The sequence below is a fragment of the Mus musculus genome, chromosome 2 (genome assembly GCF_000001635.26).
Source record: "Mus musculus strain C57BL/6J chromosome 2, GRCm38.p6 C57BL/6J".
Taxonomy (NCBI): Eukaryota; Metazoa; Chordata; class Mammalia; order Rodentia; family Muridae; genus Mus; species Mus musculus.
In genome coordinates, this window is record NC_000068.7 from 68,845,825 (window position 1) to 68,873,612 (window position 27,788).

At 43.3% G+C, this 27,788-nt stretch overlaps 1 protein-coding gene across 3 annotated transcripts in view; it reads left to right on the forward strand.

Annotated features, from left to right (window-relative positions):
* The first annotated feature begins 15,320 nt into the window (after positions 1–15,320).
* The window catches only part of Cers6 (ceramide synthase 6), a 253,140-nt gene continuing 240,672 nt past the window's right edge, over positions 15,321–27,788 (forward strand). For 2 of the 3 annotated variants that reach the window (NM_001347161.1, NM_172856.4), the window contains exon 1: positions 15,617–15,981. In NM_001347161.1, coding sequence (NP_001334090.1) covers positions 15,812–15,981 — 170 coding nt within the window. In that variant the 5' untranslated portion in view covers positions 15,617–15,811. Of the gene's footprint in view, positions 15,982–27,788 lie in introns of all 3 variants that reach the window. The other variant, XR_374464.4, reaches the window with a different exon arrangement.

The window sequence follows — 27,788 nt, forward strand, 5'->3', positions numbered from 1 at the left end:
ACCTGGCTAAAGTAAAATAAAAGAAAAAAAAGTCATCCAGACAATACTGGTTATTAAAATAAACAGCAATGTGTCAAAATTAATATTACTCAGTTTAACTGGTATCTCCTGAAGACAACTCTTGTTTCTATGTAAAGAGAAGGCTGCTAACTGGTAAGGAAGGTGTCAGGGTTATTTGGTCTTTCTGCACAGTCGGGGCATATGGCCTGGTACTAATCGGGACCCTTCCCCTTCTGTCCATTCTGTTTGTTTCTCAGAGTTGGAAGATCAAACCCAGAGCTTTGTGGCTTCCCGTCAAGCCAGGTTCCACTCAGATACGTGTCTAGCCCATTCCCTATATTTCTAATGCAAATAAGTTAGCAATGCTTCCATTGCTATAAGAATGAACGTCTGAGATATTTGACTTACAACAAGAAAAGGGCGTTGGTTTTGGTTTTGAGTTCATAAGAACAATTGGCGTTTGCTTTGGATCAGACAGTGTATTGGAACGAAACAGTTTTCCTCATGGCCAAGAAATTAAAGAAGATAGCAGGGCTAGGTGTGTGTGTGTGTGTGTGTGTGTGTGTGTGTGTGTGTGTATTTCTTGTTTAACAGACAGCCTCAACGATCTAAAGACTTCCCATTTGACCCCACTTTTTAAAAGTCCCACCACCTCCTAATAGTGCCAAACTAAAGAACAAGCCATTGTATGGGCCTCTGTGGGGCATTCAGCACTGTAGCATCTATAAAGAATTTTTTAAAAGAACTATTATTGTATGAGGGGGTGGGGTGGGCAGATGGGTGTGTCTGCATGAACTGATTTTATTGTGTACATGTAGATGATATCTGTGGCAGCTGAAAGAGGTCACCAGATGCCTTGGGGAGGGACCACCTAATGTTGGTGTTGGGTTTGAGCATAGGTCCCTTCGAGAGCAGCATGTCATCTTAACAGCTGAGCCATCTCCCCAGTCCATTTTTTTGGACAGCCCTTTTATTTGAGGTATAATGACATCAAGGAAACTTCTATTGCAAACCACATCGGTACTCTGTCTTACTATTTTACTGTGACATCTAAAGTCTTTCCGTCTCTAGCTACCATGTTGTAGCCTGTGAGTCCAGAAACACTTCCAAAATACTGAATGTAGAGCAGCAATTGCTATTTTGTGATGGGAAAGCATTCCCACACTTTCTATAAGGGAACGATAAAACTGTAACAGGTAGAGCTGGAGAGATGGCTCAGTGGGTAAGAACACTGATTGCTCTTCCAGAGGTCCTGAGTTCAATTCCCAGCAACCACATGGTGGCTCACAACCATCTGTAATGAGATCCGATGCCCTCTTCTGGTGTGTCTGAAGACAGCGGCAGTGTACTCATACAAGTAATAAATAAATAAATCTTTAAAAAAAAAACCTGTAACAGATAACAAATAATTAAATCTGAAAGATGTTAAGCACCATTAATTAGTTTTTCTGGATTTTGTTTCCCAACAGAAGAATATTCTTATGGCAATTTGCCACATCAAAACTTCTAACCTTTCTCTTAAACTTAGATCTGACCACAGTCTCACAGCACACAAGAACACTAAAGAAGTCTCTTAAGAAAAATACTTTATAAATATTTAAGAAAATCTAAATAGTTAGGAAATCCTCTGGATTTCATTATGAATTTTGCAACAATTACTGGGGCAGTCTTCTGATAAGATATATGGCGGGTGAATTCAGAATGCTTAAATCTTCTAATTGCATATATCTGAACAGACTTTTTTAAATCTTACTGATTTCTAGATCTTATAGATGTATTCTCCCAGTGTGGCAAAGTTTGAGTGACTTTAGCCATTTTAAACATTCAAGACAAATAAAAACACCTCAGTCTGACACATCTGACATGCAAAGTTCACCAGCTTTAGGCTGTCACATGTGTCAAGGCAGCAGAGGGTCTCACAGTGTCATCTCAGTCATCGAGACCATTCAGAGCAGTTTACAGTGCAATGCTCCTATGTGGACACCTGTGCTGGGGTGAACTTAATTTAACAACAAAAGACATTTTCCTTTTTTTTTTTTTTTGATCACTCTTCAAATCTGTATGAATATTTTTCATTTTAGGAGAAGGACTTCCATGTATAATGAGATAAACATACACTAATAATTGTCAGATAATAACTGTTTCACAGTCGGGCATGAACATCTAACTTAGGTGTACTTCTGAAGGCAAAGTCAATAATTTCTGAGTGCAGGGGAAGTTTCCTTGGAGTGTTTTCTTTCTGGGATCCACACATGAACACAAACTCGTCACAACTGATAATGAAGCAACTGTTGAGAGAAAATAATAACACTGTCCTTTGGCTGAATGTCAGGTCTCAGACAGCACAGAATGGCTTCTGATGTGTAACTTCCCACTAATCAAAGTAGCAGAGTTATTTTCACAACTCTAGGGAAGGGAATTGGTAACTCGCTGCGTAATGGTCTGTACGCTAGGAGAGCAGAAAGAACACATCCGCCATGCATGCTGTCCACCACCCTTTGAAGGTTTCCCCCTTTGGACTTTGCAGGCAGCTAGACGCACATTCTCTCTGAAGATGCAAAGGCAGAGCGATTTAGGCCTTGGCCCTTTTCACTTCCTGAGTGTGCTTCCCTCTGATAATAGGTATCCTCTACTCTCCCATGCCTCCCTTTTTTTCTTTTCTTTCTTTTTTTTTTTTTTTTTGGCTTTATCCCTTTGCTCTCTGCCCTCTAGGAAGGAGAAATTTAGAGTAATATAGTTCCTAAAGAATGAGTGGATAGCCAGTTATTCAAACACTGTACTTTTTGTTAAATGCTCACCACTAGGTGAGCAATACTGCATGCCTTACATCCATGATGTTATTGGAAAGCGACAACTTTCCTGTGAAGTGTGTGTTTTCTCTGTACTCGGGGCACAGAGTCACTATTGACGATAGTCATGTAACGAATACACTGTGGCTCTTGCTTTGAATTTAGAAATTTGACTTGTTTCAATTATTACCCTATGGTGTTCTGTGCCAGAACTCTGACCCTCTGCAAGAACAAGTGCTCATAACTGCTGAGTCATCTCTTAAGGCCCTCATTACTTATTTATGCAGATTAAAATGACCTCCTCTTTCCCATGATTGGAAACACAGTGTTTGAATGACAGGGCTACTGATTTGTTTGGGGGTGGGGGCGACTTCAAACTTTTCTTCTAGGAAGATAAAATTAGACTTCCAAATATATTGTTAGTCAATTGTCCTCAGTTCAGGTCTCTGGATTGACACAGATTGTATCTCCTTAATGTCCTTCTCTAGGGGAGCCCATGTGTCACATCTCCCAGTCGTGCTGCATCTCCAGTTCCTGGCCTACTTCTGTGAACTGCCTGGAGCACAGCTGCTTCTTACTGACTGCACCTGTTCCTGGAGCTCCTGAGTTTAAAATACAGGATTTTGGAATCCTAACGCCTTCATTTCTCTTCTGCGTACGTCTTCTGGAGTTATTTGTACAGTGTAAGCTACCTGAATCAAAACTCAGTCCCTTTGCTTGTCTCTGCAAAGCATCAGTAGTGTTTAAGCTTGATGGCAGCTCTGGGGTGAAAGGTCTCAGGCAATCACAAGCAGGATGCAGAGGCCCTGGAGTCAACCTCCTCCCCACCTCCCCCTCCCCTCCTCACTTTGCCCTTAGTGTGCTAAGTGAAATCATCTCTGATGTAATGGCCCATCCTGCTGTGAGGGCAGACTCTCCCCACAAAATCTGAGTCTTCCTTCCCTGAGGAAGGAAATCTTTGTGAAACTATGAAGTCCATAACAGTAACAACAAGAAAAGCCTCCATGTTTATAGTAAAGTCTACACAACCCCCCTGAAACCCTGCTTTCATCCCACGTGGTAGGCACTGTTACCCCCATTGTACAGGTAAAACCCTGAAGTTTCAAGAGACTGAGTCTTTAGGAATAAAAATTTCCAAGGAAATACTGATCATTGTTGATGAAGTCAGTCTCTCTCTCTCTTTCTCTCTCTCTCAATTTGGTAATTTAACATACATTAAATGACTTCTTGAGAGTTCCATGTTCATCACTAAGTTGACTTATTTTCCAGGTGGATTCCTTGCTTTACAAATTAAGGTATTTCTTTTAAAATATGGCCTCCTATATAAATATAGTCTGTCAAGTGTAAAGACAAGGAGGTAACCCAAGCCAACAGATATGACTGACTTGCCTAGAGTCATTGTGTTGTCAGCGAAGACATAAAAGACAAAGAGGGAAAGAAGCAGATAGATGCATGCCCTTTGATTCACTGTTCTCAGTGTCATTCACTTTGTTCCCTGCTTGGCCCCTGAAGTCATTTGGGTTGGCAATGTCAGCTGCTTCTCCAAACATGGCACTTACTTGGCATCTTTGGATTTGATAGTTGTAGCTATAATTCTCCTTAAGTCTATGGCTCATTGCAGCTTTACTATGGAGTAAGTGGGAATTTTCAAGTCTCTAAAGCTATTACTTGGCATGAAGTAATTTAGCCAGTGTAGTCAATTAGGAGATAGCCAAGCAATTCTCAACTTGAATGTGGTCACTTGGTTCTTTTCTTATCTTTACAGACAAGACAGACAGACAGGCAGGCAACACAGGCAGACAGACAGACATATACACACCAGACCAATACAGGTGGCAGATGATTCTTTTTTTTTTCCATTTTTTATTAGGTATTTAGCTCATTTACATTTCCAATGCTATGCCAAAAGTTCCCCATACCCACCCACCCCCACTCCCCTACCCACCCACTCCCCCTTTTTGGCCCTGGCGTTCCCCTGTATTGGGGCATATAAAGTTTGCGTGTCCAATGGGTCTCTCTTTCCAGTGATGGCCGACTAGGCCATCTTTTGATACATATGCAGCTAGAGTCAAGAGCTCCGGGGTACTGGTTAGTTCATAATGTTGTTCCACCTATAGGGTTGCAGATCCCTTTAGCTCCTTGGGTTCTTTCCCTAGCTCCTCCATTGGGAGCCCTGTGATCCATCCATTAGCTGACTGTGAGCATCCACTTCTGTGTTTGCTAGGTCCCGGCATAGTCTCACAAGAGACAGTTACATCTGGGTCCTTTCGATAAAATCTTGCTAGTGTATGCAATGGTGTCAGTGTTTGGATGCTGATTATGGGGTGGATCCCTGGATATGGCAGTCTCTACATGTTCCATCCTTTCATCTCAGCTCCAAACTTTGTCTCTGTAACTCCTTCCATGGGTGTTTTGTTCCCAATTCTAAGGAGGGGCATAGTGTCCACACTTCAGTCTTCATTCTTCTTGAGTTTCATGTGTTTAGCAAATTGTATCTTATATCTTGGGAATCCTAGGTTTGGGGCTAATATCCACTTATCAGTGAGTACATATTGTGTGAGTTCCTTTGTGAATGTGTTACCTCACTCAGGATGATGCCCTCCAGGTCCATCCATTTGCCTAGGAATTTCATAAATTCATTCTTTTTAATAGCTGAGTAGTACTCCATTGTGTAGATGTACCACATTTTCTGTATCCATTCCTCTGTTGAGGGGCATCTGGGTTCTTTCCAGCTTCTGGCTATTATAAATAAGGCTGCTATGAACATAGTGGAGCATGTGTCCTTCTTACCAGTTGGGGCATCTTCTGGATATATGCCCAGGAGAGGTATTGCTGGATCCTCCGGTAGTACTATGTCCAATTTTCTGAGGAACCGCCAGACTGATTTCCAGAGTGGTTGTACAAGCCTGCAATCCCACCAACAATGGAGGAGTGTTCCTCTTTCTCCACATCCACGCCAGCATCTGCTGTCACCTGAATTTTTGATCTTAGCCATTCTGACTGGTGTGAGGTGGAATCTCAGGGTTGTTTTGATTTGCATTTCCCTGATGATTAAGGATGTTGAACATTTTTTTCAGGTGCTTCTCTGCCATTCGGTATTCCTCAGGTGAGAATTCTTTGTTCAGTTCTGAGCCCCATTTTTTAATGGGGTTATTTGATTTTCTGAAGTCCACCTTCTTGAGTTCTTTATATATGTTGGATATTAGTCCCCTATCTGATTTAGGATAGGTAAAGATCCTTTCCCAATCTGTTGGTGGTCTTTTTGTCTTATTGACGGTGTCTTTTGCCTTGCAGAAACTTTGGAGTTTCATTAGGTCTCATTTGTCAATTCTCGATCTTACAGCACAAGCCATTGCTGTTCTGTTCAGGAATTGGCAGATGATTCTTATGGTACCCAGCTGTTAATTTTTTCAGAGAATTTTGAGCCTCTCTATGTTTAATTTGAAAGGAGTACTGAATTCTCCATGAATTACTAGTTAAATGATTGATCATTCTTCAGGCAAGTTCTCTTTTTGCTGTAGACATCATAGATGCAAGTAACACTGGGTAACATGGTAACTCAATGATTATTGCCTTAACATAGAAGTAATTAGTAAAAAAAAAAAAATTAAGCAAACATCATGTAAGCTGATGTGACTAGAGCTCAATCTTTCCTGAGCTCCAGGCTTATTTAGACAATAGAAATATACTATCCTCTTTTACATATGTTAAAACTAACAAGAATTTGTTGGGCTTTGCATGATAATGTTTTTATTAACTATTAAGAATTAACCTATTCCTGGCCTGGTACTGGGTGGGACCTTTGCTTAGATTATATCTAGTTGGAGTATTGTCCCCATTAAAGGGTATCTAGTTAGGTTTTTACTGCTGTGAACAGACACCATGACCAAAGCAACTCCTATAAGGACAACATTTAATTGGAGCTGGCTTACAGGTTCAGAGGTTCAGTCCATTATTACCAAGGCAGGAACATGGCAGCATCCAGGCAGGCATGGTGGAGGAGGAGCTGAGAGTTCTACATCTTCATCTGATGGCTGCTAGCAGAATACTGACTTCCAGGCAGCTAGGACTAGGGGGTAAAAGCCCACGCCCAAACAGTAGCACACCTACTCCAACAAGGCCAAACCTCCAAATAGTGGCCCACTCCCTGGGCCAAGCATATTTAAACCATGACACAGGGTAACCCTATGTAAGTTACTTTTATATATGTGTACTTAAAATAGTAGGTTTCCATATGGCTTTTTAAAAAGGCCTTTATTGTTAGTTATCTCTTGCTATATTCCCTCCTCTGCCCTATGCTCCCATACCCCTTCCCACTTAGCCTTCCTATTCTAATTTTCCTCTCCATGATTTATAAAGACATATACTATTGACTCTCTCTTGGGAGATTCCCTCTCCCTCCATGCTCACTTACTAGCTATCTTACTAACCTCTGTGGGTATTTTGAATGAAGCACACATATTGAAAGATTAAAAGAAGCTAACATCCACATATAAGAGAAAATATGCCATCTTTGTTTTGGGGGGTCTGGGCTACTTAATTCAGGATGATGATGTCTAGTTCCATATATTTATTTGTAAATCTTTTATTTCATTTTTTAACAGCTGAATGGAATTCAATTGTGTCAATGTGCCACATTCTCATTAGCCATTCATCAGTTGATGGAGATATAGGCTACTTCCATTGTCTAATACAATAGTGGCACAAATACTATGTGACTTACCAACTACCTTTAAAAAGATGGATTTAAGGCCAGCTCCATGGGAAGAGACTCATGTCTGACACATCAGTGAGGCCAACAATCTGGAGCTAAATAGGTCAAGCTTATTATTCTTGTGAATTGACAAATAAACAGGCCCTGAAGGCCATATTGCTATATTCATTATGCAACCCTCATCAGAAAAACTTCTTCTTGCAGCAGATGGTAGAAACTCACAACTGTTCAAGATACATAGGATAACAGACCTTGGAAAACTCAGACCTAAATGGGATATCTGCATTTCACTTCCTCCCTTCAAAGGTCAGGGTTCTATGCAAAAGAAGGGAACAGAAAGATTGTAAAAGCCATAGTTGTTGGGTAACAACAAGGAAACGTGGTTTTCCAGATACAACAGGGCAGATATATGTATGAACTCACAGACATTGTGATGGCGTGCAGAAGAGCTGTGAATATTCAAGCCAGAAAAACTCCTGGCACTCAGAACGAGGGAGGTGATCACCAAGTTCCACCCCTACCAAAGGAGTTATTGGTATTTGATCGCTGCTGGGAAGGAAAACTAGTTTTCTTTGGTGTAGTAACAATTGGTATTTCAACCATACTCCAGGGTAGGCCCTACGCCCAGGAGTAGTTGGCCGACACACACTGGACTCCATTGGGGTTTGTGCTTCATGTAAAATGTCATTAGATTTATTCATTATTATTTTATGTGTTTTGCTTGTGTATGTATATAAGTACACGTTGTGTTGCTTTGTGTCCACAGACGACAGAAGAGGGGATCAGATCATCTGTAACTGGAGTTAGAGTTGTAAACCAACACATGGTGCTGGAAATAGAACATGGGTCCTCTGCAAGAGCAGCCCAGTGCTCTTAAGTTCTGAGTCATCTCTCTAGCTCCACACTTTCTTTTTGAGGATGCGCATGTGCGTTTGGTAGGTAGAAAGATAGGGGAGCGTCTGGAGGGTTGGAAGATCCTGCTATTTAAAGGTCATGGTCCTTGATCCACGTGGGCTTGAGTTTCATTCAGGCTGATAAGCATGAGTCTATTTTCATTCTTCTGCATGTAGACATCCTGTTAGTCCAGCACCATTTTCCAAAGATGCTTTCATTTTTCCAATGTATGGTTTTGGCTTCTTTATTAAAAATCAAGTGCTCAGAGGTGTGTGGGTTTATTTTTGGGTCTTTGATTCAATTTGATTCCATTGATCAAAGTGTCTATTTCTGTACCAATACCATACAGGTTTGTTGGTTTGTTTTGGTTTGTTTTGTTTTTTTATTACTATGGCTCTGTAGAACAACTTGAGGTCAGAGATGGTGATTCCTCCAGAAGTTCTTTTATTTTTCAAGATCGTTTTGGCTATCCTGGGCTTTCTGTTTTTTCATATGAAGTTGAGAATTGCTCTTTCAAGGTCTACAAAAAAATTGTGTTAGAATTTTGATGGGAACTGCATTGAATCTGTAGATTGATTTTGGTGAGATGTCCATTTTCACAATGGTAACACTACCTATCCATGAACATGGGAGATCTTTCCATCTTGCAGATGTGAAGCTTGGTCTTCATGTGAATCCCCAACAACTGGAGAGAGCACTATCCCAAACGCTGTTGTCTGTATGTGGTATATGTTCTACTATCTGGGCTGCCTTGTCTGGCCTCAATGGGAGAGGAAGGGCCTAGCCTCACAGAGACTTAAAGTGTCAGGGTTGGGAGATAGCCGGTGAATTCCACCCTCTCAGAGGAGAAGGGGAAGAGGGATGGGGGAAAGATTGTGATGGGGATGACTGGGAAGGGGCAGTGAGTAGGCCGTACAAAATGAATGAGTAAAGATAGATAGATAGATAGATAGATAGATAGATAGATAGATAGATAGATAGATAAATAGGTCATACTGAGGAATGTCACACAATCCTTGTGAAATTACAGGTCCTGCTGACATACCCTTTCCAGACGGGAGGGAAGCAGCAGAAAACAGAACCACAGGAGGAGTTAAGAGGAAAGGAATGAGGCTGGGCAGTGTGGCACATGCCTGTAATCCCAGCACTTGGGAGGCAGAGGCAGGTGGATTTCTGAGTTCGAGGCCAGCCTGGTCTACAAAGTGAGTTCCAGGACACAGGGCTATACAGAGAAACCCTGTCTCACCGCCGCCCCCGCCCCCCCCCAAGGAATGAATATGATAAAATGCATTCCCTAAAACTCTCAAACAATACCTAAAACCTATTGAAAAATAAACAAAAGAAAAAAGATTAAAAAGTAGGGACACAAGCTATGGAAAGTGTTCTGTGTTCTAGATATTCCTTTTCAGGTTTGACACCTTAGCTTAGCATCTGTCCAATGCTGTTAGTTAAATAACACTCATTTCTTCTTTCCAAGTTGTTGGGAGAAGCTGAGTTTCTTTTTCTTTAAAAAGATTTATTTACTTACTTGATGCATATGAGTACGCTATAGCTGTCTTCAGACACACGAGAAGAGATCATCAGATCCCATTACAGATGGTTGTGAACCACCATGTGGTTGCTGGGAATTGAATTCAGGACCTCTGGAGGAGCAGTCAGTGCTCTTAACCACTGAGCCACCTCTCCAACCCAGAAGCTGAGTTTCTTGAATTCTTACTGTTGGTCTGCATACTGCCTACCTATTACTGAATCACTTACAAGGGCACACACCACATATAGTATGAATGAAAACCCCATAGATGGGCAACTGGTTAAAAACAAACAAACAACTACCACTGACAACAATAGTGTACTCATATGGTGACTTTGTCAACTGTAGCAAGTAAGTTTTGTCTTCACAAGGAAACCACAGAAATACAATTGTGTAATATTCCTTATTATTCCCAGTTTCTTGGTTGGCTGAGTAGTTAAGAGTGCTTGTTGCTCTTGCAGAGGACTGGAGTTCAGTTCCCAGTTCCCAAGTCAGGCAGCATAAAATCCTTGTACGGACACCCACAAACACAAAATAAGTATTTACAATCAACAAAGTTAGTGTTTAAAATGAAAGCTTACTTTTAGCACTATATATGTAGATCTCTCTCTCTCTCTCTCTATATATATATATATATATATATATATATATGTATATATATGTGTGTGTGTATATACACATAAATACATATACATACATACACACATATCTATCTATCTATCTATCTATCTATCTATCTATCTATCTATCTATCTATGCATGTGTGTGGGATGTGTGGGATCCAAATATGTTTCTATATGCTACTATAAAACAGCTCCGATCCTCTAGTCATAGATAAAACACAGGCTCATTAATATTCACAGGTACATGCCTTTGGTCCATACTAAAAGCCATCTGTAATCTGGTGTATCAGCAATGTTTTATTTATTGCTTTTATCAGATTTATCTCACCTTTCTCCCATTGCTCATGCTTGTTAAAAATCCTACTCACTCTTCATCATCTAACTTCATTTCTACCTCTTGAGATTGGAGTTCCTGTCACCTCTTCAAAACAGACTGTCTCTTCTTCCTCTGAGTCCTTGGTATCTGCAGTACTTGGGCACTATCCTCTGAGGTTGTGGGAAGCCACATGTGCCGTTGCAGAGTGGCACTGACTACTGCTGGCCACCACGCATAAGTTTGGACAAACAACCAATGTGTACATATGCAGTAAAGTTTTTTGCAAAGACACTGCCTGGCCCGGGCATGATAATGAGGCTTTGGGAGTATAACCAATCAGATGTGAGACATGCAAATGAAGTATGATAATGAGGCTCTGTGAGGTACACAGAGAGAGGGAGAGAGTAGCCAATCAGATGAGGAACATGCAAATGAGGCTTAGTGCATAACCAATCCGGGTGTGAGACACGCCTCTCCTAGGCCTATATAAGCAGCACCAGTTCTGGGCTCGGGGTCTCTTCGCCTCTGCAATCAAGCTCTCCCAATAAACGTGTGCAGAAGGATCCTGTTGCAGCATTGTTACTCCAGCGCACGCAAGATGAGGTCTGGTGCACCTTGAGTGTGCTGGTGTGTGCTGCTACTCAGCTTTCCATGTGTGCACATCCTGCTACCCAAGTAGATCTGTGTGTGTGTTAGTGTGTGTGTGTGTGTGTGTGTGTGTGCGTGCATGTGTTTATAGAATAAGTATTACAGTCTTGTGACACACAAATTCATAGCAGAAGATCATGGAAACTTCTGGCTGTTCTCTTGCTCCCAAGACATAGAAATCCCTTGTATGTGAACTCTAATGTAAGTGGAACTAAGGTGTGGAGGTGCACCCAAAGATGAAAAACTGACTTAACTTTATTGATGGTTTCCGGTTGCCTGGAAAACCAAGTGTATTCTCATATTCTCCTTCATATTCAGATTACAGGGCTGTTTCCCAACTGTAGTGCAGACAATGTATACTCATGTCCCTCAACAAAGGTTACTTTTTCTAGCTTTTCTTTTTCTTGTTGCTTCTGCTTATCAGCCATTCATTCTCTCATTGAGCGATACACTTGTTTGCTTCCCTACAGCAACAAGTAGAAGTCCTTATTGTGCAGGTGTGAGCTGGCATCCTTGGAAATGGCTGTCTCTCCTGTGACAAACTGTCCTTTGAGTCTAAGAGCTTGATATGTGCTCTCAGAGTAATGCCTTGGACATCAGGACTCTTGGAGTCCTAATTAAAGTAACAATAATATAACCAGATAGGGAAAGCTCCCACAAAGTTAAACTGATTCTTGGAATTTCAAGATGAGAAGGCAAATAGCACTCATGAACCACGTATGGCCTGAAGCTAAAAGCAGGCGGAGCTCTCTGTGTCTTTGATTTTTACATAACTCTTTGGGTCTGACTTATGCTTTCTGTAGCAAACTAGCTCTTACTTTTCCCAGCTTTACAATGAAGTATGGGGGGCGGTATTCTCTGAGTTTAAAAATCCTTGAATCCAAGTGTTTACAAAATAAGCTGCTGACCAAACCTCTATTATCTGAAGAAGGACCTTCACTACTATCTGAGCCTAGCCGTGGATTAACATGGTCAGATAAGAAATGATGGCTCGTTCCCTTGTATTTTCACACTAATTATTTGGGTAAGGGGTGGTATGATGGAGCCACTGCTCCAGACAGATATGGTGGACGTGCAAACGAGGTGTGTGCTTTCCAATTTGTGGGCATGGAGGGGAAGAATTTCCACAGGCTCTTTTCCATATCTAATCTCCTGCTAGCTTCAGGATAGTGAGGTAAGACAGGTGCCATCCTTAGGCACCACACCCAGGAGGACACATGCATGCCTTTAGAACCCAAACAACTTATCCAAGATTCTGACAGGTCGTAAATCCTCCTTCTAGAATGGCCTGACAAAAATCCATCTTCTATAATATTCTTTAAATCCTACTGTATCCCTAAAGCGAGAATGGTGCCAGGTGAGGGAGAAGCCTTGCCTTTTGTCCTCTTATCGCTTTCTCCTCTGTAGAAATGCAGTTTCAGAGAAACAGGAAAAGGGGCAAGTTACAAAGCTGCTTACCCATGTTCTGACCTGGGGACGGTGACCTCTCCTCTCCAAAGAAGATTCATGTCCATGACATCTCCTTTCTGCTACCCAGAAATGAACTTTGTGCTTCCCAAGAACCTAACATGGGACACTGAACTTAGTTACTCAAATGGTCTCTCCACCTAGAGTGTTTCCTTTTGGGGACGATGATTTTAGGAGTAATGTTGACTCATTAAGTCAACAGTTTATGTACCAGGTACAGAAGAACAGGGATGAAGCAGGTTTAAAAACTGGAATTGTGTGACAAAACTTTCAACCTGTTAACTATGTACTAGGCAATGCTCTTTAACATTTGAAGCTACACTGTTTAATAAAATAGATATGGTTGTATATATATACCACATATATGAAATATATATATCTATATCCCCTACACACACATATGGGTTTCTTTGGTTTGTTTTGTTGTTTAGTTTTGTTTTGTGTTTTTGTTTTTAGGACAGGGTTTCTCTGTGCAGATCTGGCTGAGCCGGAACTCATTGATCTATAGACCAGGCTGGCCTCAAACACACTCATCTGCCTGCCTCCTGAGTGCTGGGATTAAAGGCGTGTGCTGATCACACTTGGCTGATATATATATGCGTGTGTGTGTGTGTGTGTGTGTATGTGTGTGTGTATGTATATATATGTATATATGTATATATACATATATTTACACACATATATACACACATACACATATACATGTATATATACACATACATACACATATATGTGTATATATATATTTTTAAAGTTTTTGAGGCTTACATTTTAGAGACAAAGTGCCAATAATGGTGTATGTTGTGTTAATGGTGGTGATGGCTTTGGGGAGGAATAATTGTACATTAACTTGAATGATAAAGGGAAGGCCCTATCCAGAGTAAAATGAAGGGAAGAGAAAAAGGATATTTTAGGAACGATGTTTCAAGGACAGAGGAAAACACACACACAAAGACTGTGTGGGTACGGTAGGTATGTTTTGTAAAGAGCAGGGAGCCCCGAGGGAAGAGAACACACGAGATCAGAGAGATAATAAGGAACCAAATGTCTTAAGACATAATGGCTTTGACTTCTGCTTGGGGGAGAACAGAGCTAAAGCAGGTTTAAGTACTGGAATTGTGGGACAAACATTTCAACCTGAGCACTATGGCCAAGAGAGGACAGTAATGGGACACAGGCAGAACTGGGGTTTGAGTGGTGATGGGGACTGCTCAGATGTGAAATGGTACGGCAGTTTAGATCAGCTGGTAGCCAAACAGGTAGTGGAGGGTGTAAGGTAATGGTTTATAAAATGACTTGGATGAATTTGTGATGTTAGAAAGGAAGTATGCAAGCAAGAGGAAAGTGGCTGCTTCCTTTTGGACTGAGCCGTGACCACAGGAAGGACAGGTCTGGAGGAGAGAGTAGTCATCGACCATCCAAAGAGAACTGCTAGGGACTGAATGTGTTCTCCCCAAATTCAGTGCACTGGCATTTGGAGGCTAAGCCCTTGGGATGTAATTAGTTTATGAGAATGAAATCTTGGGATGTAATTAACTTATGAGGATGAAACCTTGGTTGGAGCCCTAGTCAGATGACACACGGGTGCAGTCTCTCTGTCTCTGCAACAAGAAATTCTCTGCGAAGACAATCACCTGTCAGGAAGAGTCCAGGAAGGGTGTCTTTGCCACCCCTTAGATTGCCTAGAACTTTGGCTTTGGACTTTGCCTCTGCAAGTATGAGGAACGCATTTTCATTGATTGAGCCATATGTCAAAACAAACAGCCTGAATTAAGGCAGGAACTGACCTTTGCAATCACAGCTGACCTTGAGTGACTTCATTGGGTGGGGAAGGCATGAATGGAAGTTCAATAAAGAACAGGAGGTGAGAATCAGGAGGCCTTGAGAGTTTGGTTTAAAGGCAGGGAGAGGAGGAATAAATACTCCTGCCCCCATTATCTACCAAGTCAAAATGTGGTTCCCACAGTATTTTCAGAGGTTACTGGCGCAGTTCCCCATAATGCTGCCGTTACTAGCTGCTATCACCATTAGACACCATCATCAAGCAATTCATTAATCAATCATAAATGCCTAATTTCTTGTGCTACTTCATAAATCAAAATTAGGAGCCTTGTTCCTTGGGGGACCCAGCTCAAGGGGAAGCAGTAGTGTAAAACGTGCCAGGAAGGTCAAGGAGGGGGGTGAGGTGCGGGTCGGAGGCAGAAGTCTCTTGCCAAATCATCCAGCCCCAGTTCCTGATTTTCTTTTAGCACTGGAGAGGATGATCCTTCCCCTCCCACTCCTTCCTCCTTCGCCTTTGCGCCCCCTACTTCTTCTTCTGGGGTTCTTTTTCAGCGCAGGGCTCTCTCTGGAAGCTCGGCCCCTGCCAGGCTCCTTTTCGCCTCCCTGCGCTCAGGAAGAGGACAAGAGCGCAGACACTCCAGTGGGGCAGGAGCTGGCGTTCTAACCAGGTGCGACCCAACTTGGGGCTGGGACAGAGGTGCGGGACGCGCTCCAGGTGCGGGTCCAGAGCCAGAGCGCGGCCCGCAGCTCCCAGGGCGTGGGCGAGCCGGCCGCGTGTGCCTCGGTGCTTGACGGGAACACTAGCCAATCAGGGCGTGCGGCCAGGCTGCCACGTGACAGGCGAGGCGGCCCTTTTCCCAGCGCGGCCAGAGGGAGGAGTGGAGCGGATCGCGGAGCCTGAGAGTGCAGCGGCCACAGAGGAGGCGGCGGCAGGCGGAGCGGCAGCGGCAAAGGCTCCCGGCCAACCCAGCGCGCATCCCCAGTGCCCTGAGCTGCAGAGAGCTCGGAGGAGCGCGGGAGCAGCGACACCGGAGTGGACAAAGCAAGATGGCAGGGATCTTAGCCTGGTTCTGGAACGAGCGGTTTTGGCTTCCGCACAATGTCACCTGGGCAGACCTGAAGAACACGGAGGAAGCCACCTTTCCGCAGGCGGAGGACCTCTACCTTGCCTTCCCCTTGGCCTTCTGCATCTTCATGGTGCGGCTCATCTTCGAGAGGTAAGAAGGGCCGAAGTGCCTGCTCTCCCGCACACACGCACACGCGTGCACACTCGCCTGCTCCGTGGCGCACGCCCCCGCGCTTGGGCTCACACCTCCCAACCTTTGTGTTCTCTGTGGGGTCCCGATCCCTCGGCCAGGCTGACTTCTAGGGAGCTAGAGAGGGTCCAACTCGACCGCGGATTTCCTCCGGGGCGCCACGAAGGGGCGGCAGGGCGCTTGGTCACCGCCCGCGCTCCTCCTTTCCCGGCTTCCTCCTCCTAGAGAGGGTCGGCGAACAAAGGTGAGCGGAGGCTGGCCGCGGGGAACCGCTGCGCCGAGGGCTCGGCCGGCTCCCTCCGAGCCGGCACTAGGCGCTTCCAGATTGGGCTTCTCCTCCGAGGCTCGCCGCCACCCACCTGACAGCCTGGAACGATGGGGACGCGCGGCCCGGAGGGAGGAGGAGCGCACACACTTCCAGCCCTTCCACTCTTGCACGCACGCGGGCCGCGCTGCAGAAGAATTTGCTCGGACCTTTGGCTTTAGCTTGCTCCCTGGCTTCCATCCGTGACACGGAGTTTTAGGCCCTGGGTCCTGGGAAATAGGTGACGACAGCACTCCGGATCGCTACTGGTTTCTTTAAAAGAGGGCAGAACAGGACCGGTGCCCCTCGAAATAGTCATTTGAATCGATAGTAGGACCCCGTGACTAATCATAAGCGTCTTGCTGGTACCGGAAGACACTTGAAACGTTAAAAGAATTGTCTCATAATTTTTGGTATGAGTCCTCGATTTGGTTAGATCTCGCCATTGTAACTGCACACAAACTTGTGCTACTCTCACTGAGTCAGCCTTAAGTCACAGAACTAGATCTTGCCTGCTGTGCATTCAACACTTACTCGTGAAACAAAATCAGCACCGCACACTTCTTTCTTTTAACTGAAAAAAAAATCGCCTTCCTCTTTCCTCCTCCCACCTCCATTCATCAGCGAAGGCTGATTTCTTAGATCACAAATATCCATTTCTACTCTAACCTCCCTTCCCTGCCTCCAGCTCACCTTGGCTGTTGCTCAGGCTGCTGCTATCTTGTTTACTGTTGGTTTGCCTAAATCCATTATTGAGAATGTCAGAATGTATCTTTTGTGTCTTTTGTTGCCTGAAATAGCAGCTAAGCTTCCTGGGAACTAAAAAAGTATGTTTTGTGCTAAGGAAGGTGTAGTTTTCAATGGGCAGTGTTGTTGATTATGAAGTAAGTCAGCTGTTGCCATGCTGAAATTGACTCGCACAAAGGGACAGCCTCTATTTTAAAAGGATTGGATTCCAGTGCGGATATGTCATTGATCCAGCGCCTAGTCTCACTGTGACAAAGCTGGTGTGTTTGAAGGCTGCAAGTATTTACCTACAGAAAATAGGAACTCGAGTCTAACCTTGCCATTTCTGCAAAGACAAGCTGACTTTTAGGGATAATAGCAGGCTGTTGCCTGTGCAGGCACAGTTTGGGGGGGGGGGGCTCCATACATAGTTGCTGGATGACACCCAATGAAATCTGTCTGGATTCACTTTTGGGTACCCACTTTAAAGGAAATATCTAGTTGTCAATTTTGTAGAACAAAAATCAAGGCAGCTCATGAACCATATGTGAATGCTACATTTCCTCAGAATTCTCTCTCGGTCTGCTTCTGGGCTCTTCAGTAGGTTGGAAAATATTGAAGATAGCTTGGTTTGTGCTTGGCTTTCTTTGTCTTACACGCGCGCACACATTCCACTGATGTAATATCAGACTGAAGGTTCAGTTTTCTTTTTCTCAGAAATATTTTTCTTCCTAGCATAATCTAATGACTTTAAGAATTTATACAAAAGGATCAGCAAGCAGTCTTCAACTACCAGTAGTGACGACCCGTGTGTGTGTGTGTGTGTGTGTGTGTGTGTGTGTGTGTGTGAGAGGCCATCGATGAGAGTAGATGACATTTAATGGACTGTCTAGGAAGTGAGTAATGACTCTTTGTTCCCCGTGTGCGGGATGCCGCTGACTTTGTGGAGGGTAACTACTTTGTTTCTTCCTTCTATGGTCCTGACAGATGTAACTTTAACCATTCAGACCCAGGTCTCTAAAAGTCAGAGAGTAATTACATCTGGAGTGAGAGGCTCTACATTTTTGGGTTTTTATCAAACTCAAAGTACACACTCTGCTATTCAACCTATGGTGTGCATCTTGCCAGTGTCTATAGCTGAGCCAGACTGGATTGTTGTCAAAGATACAGCTTATGCTAGGTATCCTTTTGACATGATGCATGTGGAGTTTGTTTCTTTGTAGTGTTCTGTATTGGCTAACACTAAAGAATCCCATCATAAACTGAGTGCTTTTGTAATAGAGACACCTCCTCCAAGAGTCTGTGCTTTGATTATCATTTACTTCAAACTTGAGAGCATACTAGGAGATCTTTGATTATCCAAGATCTTTATCTCCCATTAAGAAAAGTCAGTAATGTTTTTGCAGAATTACATACTTGAGTGTGTCTTGAGTATAACACATTTATTTCTCTTCATACAGGAAACCACTAATGAACTGACTGAGTCGGGTCTTATCAATAGATGAATCGGGTCTTATTAATTGACTAGTTCTATCTTTTCTTTTCTTTTTTTTTTTCCTGCCACTGTTGGGGTGTGACAGAGAAGGCAGCAGTGGCTAGAACATGTCATTTTGCAACAACATATGGAGAACAATATGGTGTCCCAGCATGGCTGATTAAAAATAGAGCAGTCTAAGGTCACTGACTTGAGCCTGTGAAACACCCAGACCTCCCGGGCTGTTAGTAGCAGCCTTATACAACCCTTAGCCCTGGAGAGAAGTGGCATGAGCCAGTGTACTTACTGTCTGATTAGCAGAGAAAAACTGTTGAAAAACAAACAGATAGCATCTCTTCATGCCTTTAATCCCAGCACTGGGGAGGCAGATTCAGGTGAAATCTCTTGAGTTTTAGGCCAACCTGTTCTACAGAGCAAGTTCCAGGATAGCTAGGGCTATACAGAGAAACCCTGTCTCAAAAAACCAAAACAGAACAAAACAAAACAAATCAAAAGAATGAAAATTATAGTGTCTCCCATTATATTATGTTGGTGACTTGATGACAGAAAAAAAAAAACTTGATAGTGAAGAATTATCATTTACTCCATGTCTTGATTTAACACTTGTTCCTATTCTTCAGACTGTCCCTGGGAATCGTAACAAAGGCTTCTTCCAACTTCACTTTTTAAAAAAATGTCTCGTACATGAGAAATTAAAGTTTGGTTGAGTTTCTGATTGGAGATAAAACTTGTGGGAATTATACTTATGAAAGGCAACTTTACTGTATTTTCTTCTTGATGGATTTAAGAGAGATGCAGACAGTTCTGACCATGATCAGAATAGTCAAGTTCTAGTGAGCATGCATTGCAAGCTTGGAGCAGATCCTGCCGGAGGTATGTTTATTCCTCAAAACCAAATGACCATTGAGAGATATTCTTTAGGTGTTGTCACTTACGCCATCAAAACTTTCTTATTTTTATTTTCTCTGCATGAACCGACTAAAGGTTTATTTGTGGGGTAAAGAGTACTGCAGTGTGCAATGATAATTTCTTCCCATGAACAAACGTACCTGTCACCTGAGAAATTTATTTCTTCTCATGTGAGTATTTATTCTTGGAAGTTCTTAAGTGGTGTACACAATTTTATTTGACACAGTTGCCTTCTTAAGTAGTAGATCTTAAAAAGACATTCCTCCTAACTAAAACTTGACCTCTGTCTCTATTCTCTTGTACTCTGGAGCCTCTAGTAACTTCCAGTCTACTCTCTGCTTGTATGATAGTGATTGTGTAAGGTTGGAAGACATGTGAGTGTATGTGCGTATATGGTTATGAAGATTTATATATACTTACATGTATATGTGTGTATATGTATAGATGTGTGTATATATACATACAAGTATGTATATATGTATATGCCTATACACATACATATATATGTGTATATGTATTTATATGAACATATGGTATTTGTTCTCTAAAGACCTGGCTTATTTTACCTCATATATGTTGCCAATGAAAGACATTCTTTTTTTAAGGTCAAATGAGTGCTCCATTTTGTGTATATAACTTATTTCTCCATCCATCTGTTGGCAGCTACTGAGCTGAATGAATTTGGCTGTGACCAGTCATGATGTATTGCATTGCTGTGGTGGTTCAGCTAGCTCTTCACTGCTCTCTAGTCTTCTGGATTTGAAAAGATGGGCGTGGGTGGTGGCTGCCGTGTAGGGTCTGTACTTTACCTTTCCTTCCAAACTGCTGACTCTGGTGGGTCCCCTGCATCGGAAGATTGGTCGTTATTATCTCATGGGACTCTGAGGGACTTAACCATCATGCTTTGGGAAGCAGAAATAAGCCTTCTCAGAATAAAGTGGATTTTGTTTGTTTTTTTTTTTTGCAAGAATCTTCTAGCCAGTCATTTTAAAGGTGTTTTCCTGTTGTGTTTAGAAGAAAAGACTTATTTGGGGGTATTACCACTTGTGTTCCTAAACGGTCACAACGTTCCTGCCTAGCCAAAAGCAAACTTCTACAGAGAAAACATTTGTTTGATCTCTTTCAGAACTCTTTTTTGTTGGAATCCAGAGTTGAGCTGGCATCTGACTGGGTGAGAGAGCAGTAGCTCCCTCCTGACAGGGCGACTCTCAGTGCCACAGCACATGAGGAGTGTCATTTTTCAGGAGTTGACTGCCCCAGCCCAGAGAGCAGTGCTCAGATCCAAAAGGGCAGTGTCTTCCCAAACCACCAGGGCACAGGTGTCTTAAGTTTTGTGGAAGGAGATGTCTAGCTGGCAGGCCTTTCCTTATGGTTTTCCTTAAGTCTCTGCCTTGCGGATGGATCAGGTAAAGGCACCTGAGCAGCAAGGGAATCAAGGGATGGGGAAGAGAATGGAGTGCGGCGGTGTGTTTGGGTCAGGGAGTTAGAGAAGGACTACCACAGAAACGTGCTGGAGCCGATTTATATATATCCAGTACTGACAGGTGCGCCTATACAGAAATGCAGCTACCTTCAGACCCAGTTCAGAAGAGAGGACGAACCTCCACAGGAGTGGTTTTCTCTGCGTGAACTCAGGGTTAGATATTAAATGCTATAAATGCACCTTACTTAGCTTATTAGAGAAATGGTGTTATGGAGATTAAAACTGTAGACACCTGCTGTGTCACACACAGATATAAGAGCTAAAAGCTGGGTTCTCACACAAAGAGATTCTTGATTATGGTTTTTAACCTAGGTTGGGAGAAAATTATTACCAAGGATTTTTTTTTTAATGTGGGTAAACAAATAAAATGGACAGTGTTATTTGAAGAAGTTTAGCAAGAGTTTTTCATTCGGCAAAATAAAAGACTTTTGCATTATAATGGTGCGATAATTCAGCTGTTTGTAACAGGCTGAGCAGGGGGTAAAAGGTGTGATTCTGTACTGTGTGCAGTGCATTGGGACGGTAGGGGAAGTCTGTGTGAAAACCTGACCCTACCACAAATGACTTACAGACACTACATGTTATGAAACCAGTATCCAGGCGCCACTTGGGGCTTTTCTGTGAGCCTCTCTGTTCCCCACAGGGGTGAGAGGAGATGGGGAGGGCTGCATAGTTCCTCTCTGGAGTTCCTAGTTTGGAGGGTATTCCAGAAGTAGTGGTTTGTGGAGATGGGCTTTGGGTGAATCTCTACTGTGGCTTTGCCAGGCATCACCTTGTCTGTCTGTTTGTCTGTCTGTCTTAAGGTACCTGACTAAGCCTTGTTGACAAATGCTGGAGCCCAAGCGCTCACTGCATGTGGAAAGCTTCAAATTTGTTAAGTTTACACTTCTCTGCCAGGGTGAGGGGATACCCAGGGGGGTCCTCACCTGCTCAGAGGAGAAGGGGAGGGGGAAGGGTAGAAGGATTGTGGGAGGGGGGTCACCAGGCAGGGGTGGGGGTGGGGGCAGTGAGCAGGATGTAAAGTGGCTAAGTAAAAAATACAGCCCAATACTATAAAAGATTTTCGTTTCTCTCCCTGTCACCAGACAAAACCAGATTTCTAAAGCAAAATTATATATTTTTCCCTCTTTCATCTTTTGACCGCTTCTCAAATACCTTTGAGTCGGGGTACTGGGGTGACCAATTTGACTTGATGGTATGGTTGGATTGCCCTTTATCTTCTTTCTCTTTGTTGTTTAAGCACACTGGCCTCTTAAAGCTTATCTGCTGTTTCATATCAGTGGTACCTCAATAATCATTATCCTTAAGATTTTATCCCCCCCCCCCTTCTACACTGGGGATGTGTAGTTCTGCTGGGTTTACATTACAGGCTATCTTCAAGTTCTTGTAGATTAATCTTTCAGTTCCATTGATTTCTTAACAACATGTGTTCAAGAAGTAGCCTTTCTAAGTCCTAAGGAATAACTGCTCCAGTGTTCTTGACGGATACAGGTTGCCAGATAGTTGTCTAGAAGGACACTAATCCTTGGCAGTCCGCAGTCCTTGAGAGAGTGCAGATTTCCTAGGAGACTTGAAGATAGTTTTCTGTTGGAATATGAATTGTGCGTGTCGACTCTGGAAATAACTCATTTCCAAATCAACCAGTAGCTTACACTTTGCTTTCTCTGAAGTCATGGATATTTTCTTATTGAGATGAAGAGATGAGGTTTTTATGTTTATTTTTGTCAGAAAAGAGATCTTCTTCCTCCTCCTCCTCCTCTCCCTCCTCCTCGTCTTGTTCTGTTTATCTGATCATGTTTACACTCTTGTATTTCTTTCTGCCTCTCCTCCCTACAAGCATTTTCCCATCAGGAAGGTTTCTGAGTACACAGTAGAGAGATGCTGTCAGGAGGCAGTAGTCCATACTTGAGTCTGTGGTGGAGAGTGAGATGGAGAGGCAGGGCTGGGATGAGGGCAGAGCTAGGAAGAGTGAATAGCTTTTCCAGGCAGGGACCCTTGGAGACAGTGTCTAAAGTCATTGCTATAGTTCTGAACTTTTGATTAAAAAAGGACTTATGTGCCAGTGAGATGGCCAGGTTGTGAAGAACATACACTACTATGGGGGAGGACCTGAGTTTGGTTAGCACTCGTGTGTGTGTGTGTGTGTGTGTGTGTGTGTGTAAGGGGGTGTCTTAGACTAGCATTTAACTCCATATCCTCTGGCCTCCACAGGCACCTGCACTCACATCTATGTACATCATTAAAACTACTAAAAGTAAATCTATAAAACAACAATAACTAACTAACCCACAGAAAAATACTATCCCCAAACCCACTGAATGCCATCATATTGTTAATTTGGTTTCAGCATATCAGACTGGAGAAGAAAAGAGCCAGGAACATTCAGATGACAGCAGTAAAAATAAAGTTGTACACTTAAAAAGTGGTTAAGATCCGACCTTTTGTGTCAAATGCCTTTTACTACAACAAAAGAGAAAAAAAAATAGACATTTCAATGAGTTAAAAAATGTCACTCCCTAGACATAACCGTCTTCAGTGCCCTAGGTCTGGCACCTTTGTAGATGTGCCACTCCTCTTGGTGTTGGTTCCCTCAAGCATTAAACTGAATAACTATCTTCATATCGATGATTGGTCCTCTTTTGTATGGAATTATGTAGCGGGCGTGTGTGGAAGGGGAGAGGAGGGAAGACGTGTTGAGATCAGAAATCCGTAAGCACCTGAGCTCACTGAGCGTTTGTGAAAGACACTTGCATAGAAGAGCTTATCTCGCCATTTTATTCATTTATTTTGTTCTATATTTATTTATTTATTTATTTATTTATTTATTTATTTATTTTACTTGGAGACAAGTTCTCATTATGTAGCCTTGGCTGTTCTGGAGCTGACTGTGTAGCCCTGGCTAGCCTTGAACTCCTGGAGATCTGCTGACCTCTGCCTCCCCAAGTGCTGGAATTAAAGGCATGCACCGCCAAGGCTGGCAAACCAGTTTGTTAATCAGCATGGCAGAGGGCGTACAAGGCTCTGGAAAAGCACAGTGCGTGGTTTCCCAAGGGGGTATGCAGGGTTCTAGAAGAATTCAGTGTGTGGTTCTCCTGCATTTCAGGATTACAGTAAATGTGTATCCCAGTCAGTGCAGGATACATTTACAAGCAAGGACAATGACAGCATGGTAATTTCCTCCTGAGCCATGTGGCATGGGCCATGGTTCTGAGGAGATTTGGGAGAGGTGAGATCAGGTTTGGTTCTCTTGCCTCTTTCCATTTGCTGTCACATGCTGTTTGGAAGCAAGTGATTAGAACATCTGAATATTTGAATATAACTTTCTGAAAGCTGCATAGTGCAGTGGCTCGGGTGTGTCAACAGATAGATGCAGAACACTTGTTTTGAAAATTGATTAAAGTGTCTAGTCCTTGTATAAAACTCTGCTTTCTTTAAATCATCTGTGAGAATATTTGGGGCATTTTAAAAAAGGACTTTTTTTTCCTGGTGTCTTTCAGAATGGCCTTCTTTCAGAGTGCTAGTGCTTCCTCTCCAGGCCTTTGCATTTATTATCTCAGAATTGGATTGTGGGGTGTGGTGGAAATAGCCGAATGGTTTTTAATTCCGGGGGGGGGGGGTGGCTGGGGAGAGACAGAGACAGACATTCCTTTACCAGGTAATCTCTTTGCACAGTGACCTAGGACTGCCATTTGCTGGGACTTGCCATTGTCTGCATAAATGTCACATCTTATCTGGGAGGTGTTCAGGTTACAAGATATTCCTGCTTCCATGGAGCTGCCTGAAAGCAGGGCTCCTTTATTTTCTGTGCCTCCCTCTCTCCCTCTCTCCCTCTCTCCCCTCTCCCCTCTCCCCTCTCTCCCCTCTCCCCTCTCTCCTCTCTCCCCTCTCCCCTCTCTCTCCTCTCCCCTCTCTCCTCTCCCCTTCCCCTCTCTCTCCTCTCCCCTCTCTCTCCTCTCCCCTCTCTCTCCTCTCCCCTCTCTCTCCTCTCCCCTGTCCCCTGTCTCCTGTCCCCTGTCCCCTGTCCCCTCTCTCTACATTAGTGAAGACTCTTTAGAGGCACTAGGGGCACCAGGAAGTCTCAAGAGAGGGAGAGGGATCATTTAAAGTAGGGAGAGGACATGGAAACCATCTAAAATCTTGTATGGGACTGACTTGGCCAGTACCAGAGAGAGTTGCCAACTAGTCTGAGTGGCCCTGCAGATCTTGCCTTAGTAAATCACGTTTCAAAGCAGGATGAAGGCACTTGGCCATGTAAGCAGAGCGGTAATTTGGACACAGTGTCTTGAGTGTTGGAAAATGGAGAAGGAAAGTGGCAATCAGTCAGTTTGGTGTTGTAGAGAGTAATGGTGTCGTGTGCCAGTGGGCGTGTCTTCAGGAGCATCGGCGTGACGAGCATGGTGCACTGAAATCAATACTCTTGTATGTTTCCTGCACTTAATTAGACATGAACAGCTGTAACAAGAGTTAACAGGTGCGCAGAGAGATAGCAGAAAGATTATGCAACTTGGGTTAAAGTCTGGATCTTCTTTAACCAGCCACGTAGCAGTGGACTGAATTCTCTGGAGTCAGTTGTCCTCAACTGAAAAATGGGGGTAGAGGTGCCTGCTTTGTAGTTCTGAAAGGGGACCCAATTAAAACTACACATCGTGTCATTCGGATACGGCAGTGTAGGGTTTAGCACCTCCTGGGAAGTAATGTTCAGTAATGGAATTTTTAGCCTGTTAGTGTGGGGGGCATGGGAGGGTGCTGTGGTGCAGGCTATGAGGTCCAGTTATGTACTTGACCCTGGGACTGGAAGATTGAATTGGTTGAGTAAATATTTAGTGTTGGGACTTGAAGCACTGTCTTCAGCAGTGCCTGCCTGGTTAGGGAGGAAGACGCAGGCACACCCCCTCAACTCTCCGTAAGGAGTAGTGCGCGCCAGAGACTGCTTGTTTGGTTACACAAAGGTCATCTGTTTTGAAGAGGTGACGGCCAGTGACAAGCCACATCAAATCTGGATCCCTGGATCCCCGGATCCTGCACCTTTGACCTTGGGAGAAATCTTTCTCTAGGGTTTTCTAAGGAAACTCCATTCCTGTCCTACCTTGCAGGGAATCTCAGCTCACCTCCCACTCCTGGTCTCATCTCTGTTTTATTGCCTGCAGACCCAAGGGAAATGGGCTCATTTGCTATTACCACTGGTAGTAGCAAACATAAAAATTGGCATTCGTATTGACTAAGGATCAGAACTTTATTCTGGCACTTACAAACCACAGGCCTGGAAGCAGGTTAAACCCCTTCAAACACAGTTTCTCCGTAAAACATACAGAGTTAGTATGAGGTTGGGGAAGAGAATGGTTGGAGGAGTGGCTGCTCTTCCTGCAGGTTTATTCTGGCCATTCATAGGTGTCTCCTGGCAGTCACTTTCTGGGATGTGGGCAGAACTCTGATGTCCAGATACCACATCTAGCTGACCCCACTGCGCATGATGAACACACACACACACACACACACACACACACACACACACACACACACTTCCTATACAGAGCCAGTATTATCTAGGCAGGGCATCTCCACTCGTTGGAATTGTGTGTTCCCCATTCCCTTTCCTCTTCTTTCTTAGGTTTGTCTTCTGGGAAGGCTGATTGTTCTAGTGGTATCAGCCAGAGTAGCCCTAGCAGCTTCATGAAGAATGGGGTCTTGGCTACTCCATCCGCATGTAATACATTTGATGTGCTTGGGCATTAATAACAAGATAGCTCAGAGCTCCTTTTCTCCCACGAATAGCTTCCCAACATGGGAAAGCATCAAGACTGACACTGACTGATCCCTTTCAGAATTTGAGGTCCTATGGATTACTTCCTCTTGATGCCGAAGGAGAAAAGAAATACGGCTGGAGAAACAGCTCGGCAGTTAAGACTGTGTCCTTCTCTTACGGAGGAAGGAAGCTCTGTTTCGAACACCTAAGTCAGGTGGCTCATAGCTGCCAGAAACTATGGCAGGGTGTCTGATACCCCCTCTGGCCTCTGCAGGGACTGTATGCACAAACTCATAGTTACACAATATACACACAATTAAAATATTAAAATAAAAAAGAAGGTTCAGTCTATTACCTTTGAGATCATATTTATAAAAACCACAATCATTCAACTTGGGCTGGAAAAAATACGTTGGTGTCTTTTTCAGAGAAACAGATGAGTAGACCCCCCATTTGTGTGTGTGTGTGTGTGTGTGTGTGTGTGTGTATGTGTGTGTGTGTGTGTGTGTGTGTGTGTGTGTAGTATTTATGTCTAACCTCACTTCACTTCAGAAATGCAGGAGGGATTTGCTCTCAGCCATGGGCGTTTTTTCAACTAGCCATAATTTAAATATAATTTGTAAATGTCTGGCCGTGTAAGTAATACTTTAAATCTGCCATTTGGAGAAAAGGGCACTGACAGAGTATTTTAGGGTGATTTAGTACAGTATTTGTGGTGGGTTGTCCTTTAAATGAGGAAGTGAGGCAGAGATAAATAAAACCACAATTCTTACAGTGGCAAGTCCAAAAATTGCCTTAGCCATAGTTAGCGGAATCGTGAACTTTCTTGCTTTGAAGGAAGTTGAAACTTACTCTTTCCAACCTACTTCAGCCTACCATGGATCAGCCAGTAGGGTGGGGATGGTGATCGCTCGCTTCCAGTAAGGGGAGTATATTATTTGTAGGTGATGTTAAAAAAATAATAAAACTGACTCAAAGTTGTTACACATCCAGGCAAACTGATTCTAAACCCAAATATGTTAAATCGATAAAATACTCTTCAAGAGCTGGGTGACCTGTAACGCTGTCACACATGGTATGGAACACCCGTAATCTGAAGCCATATTGA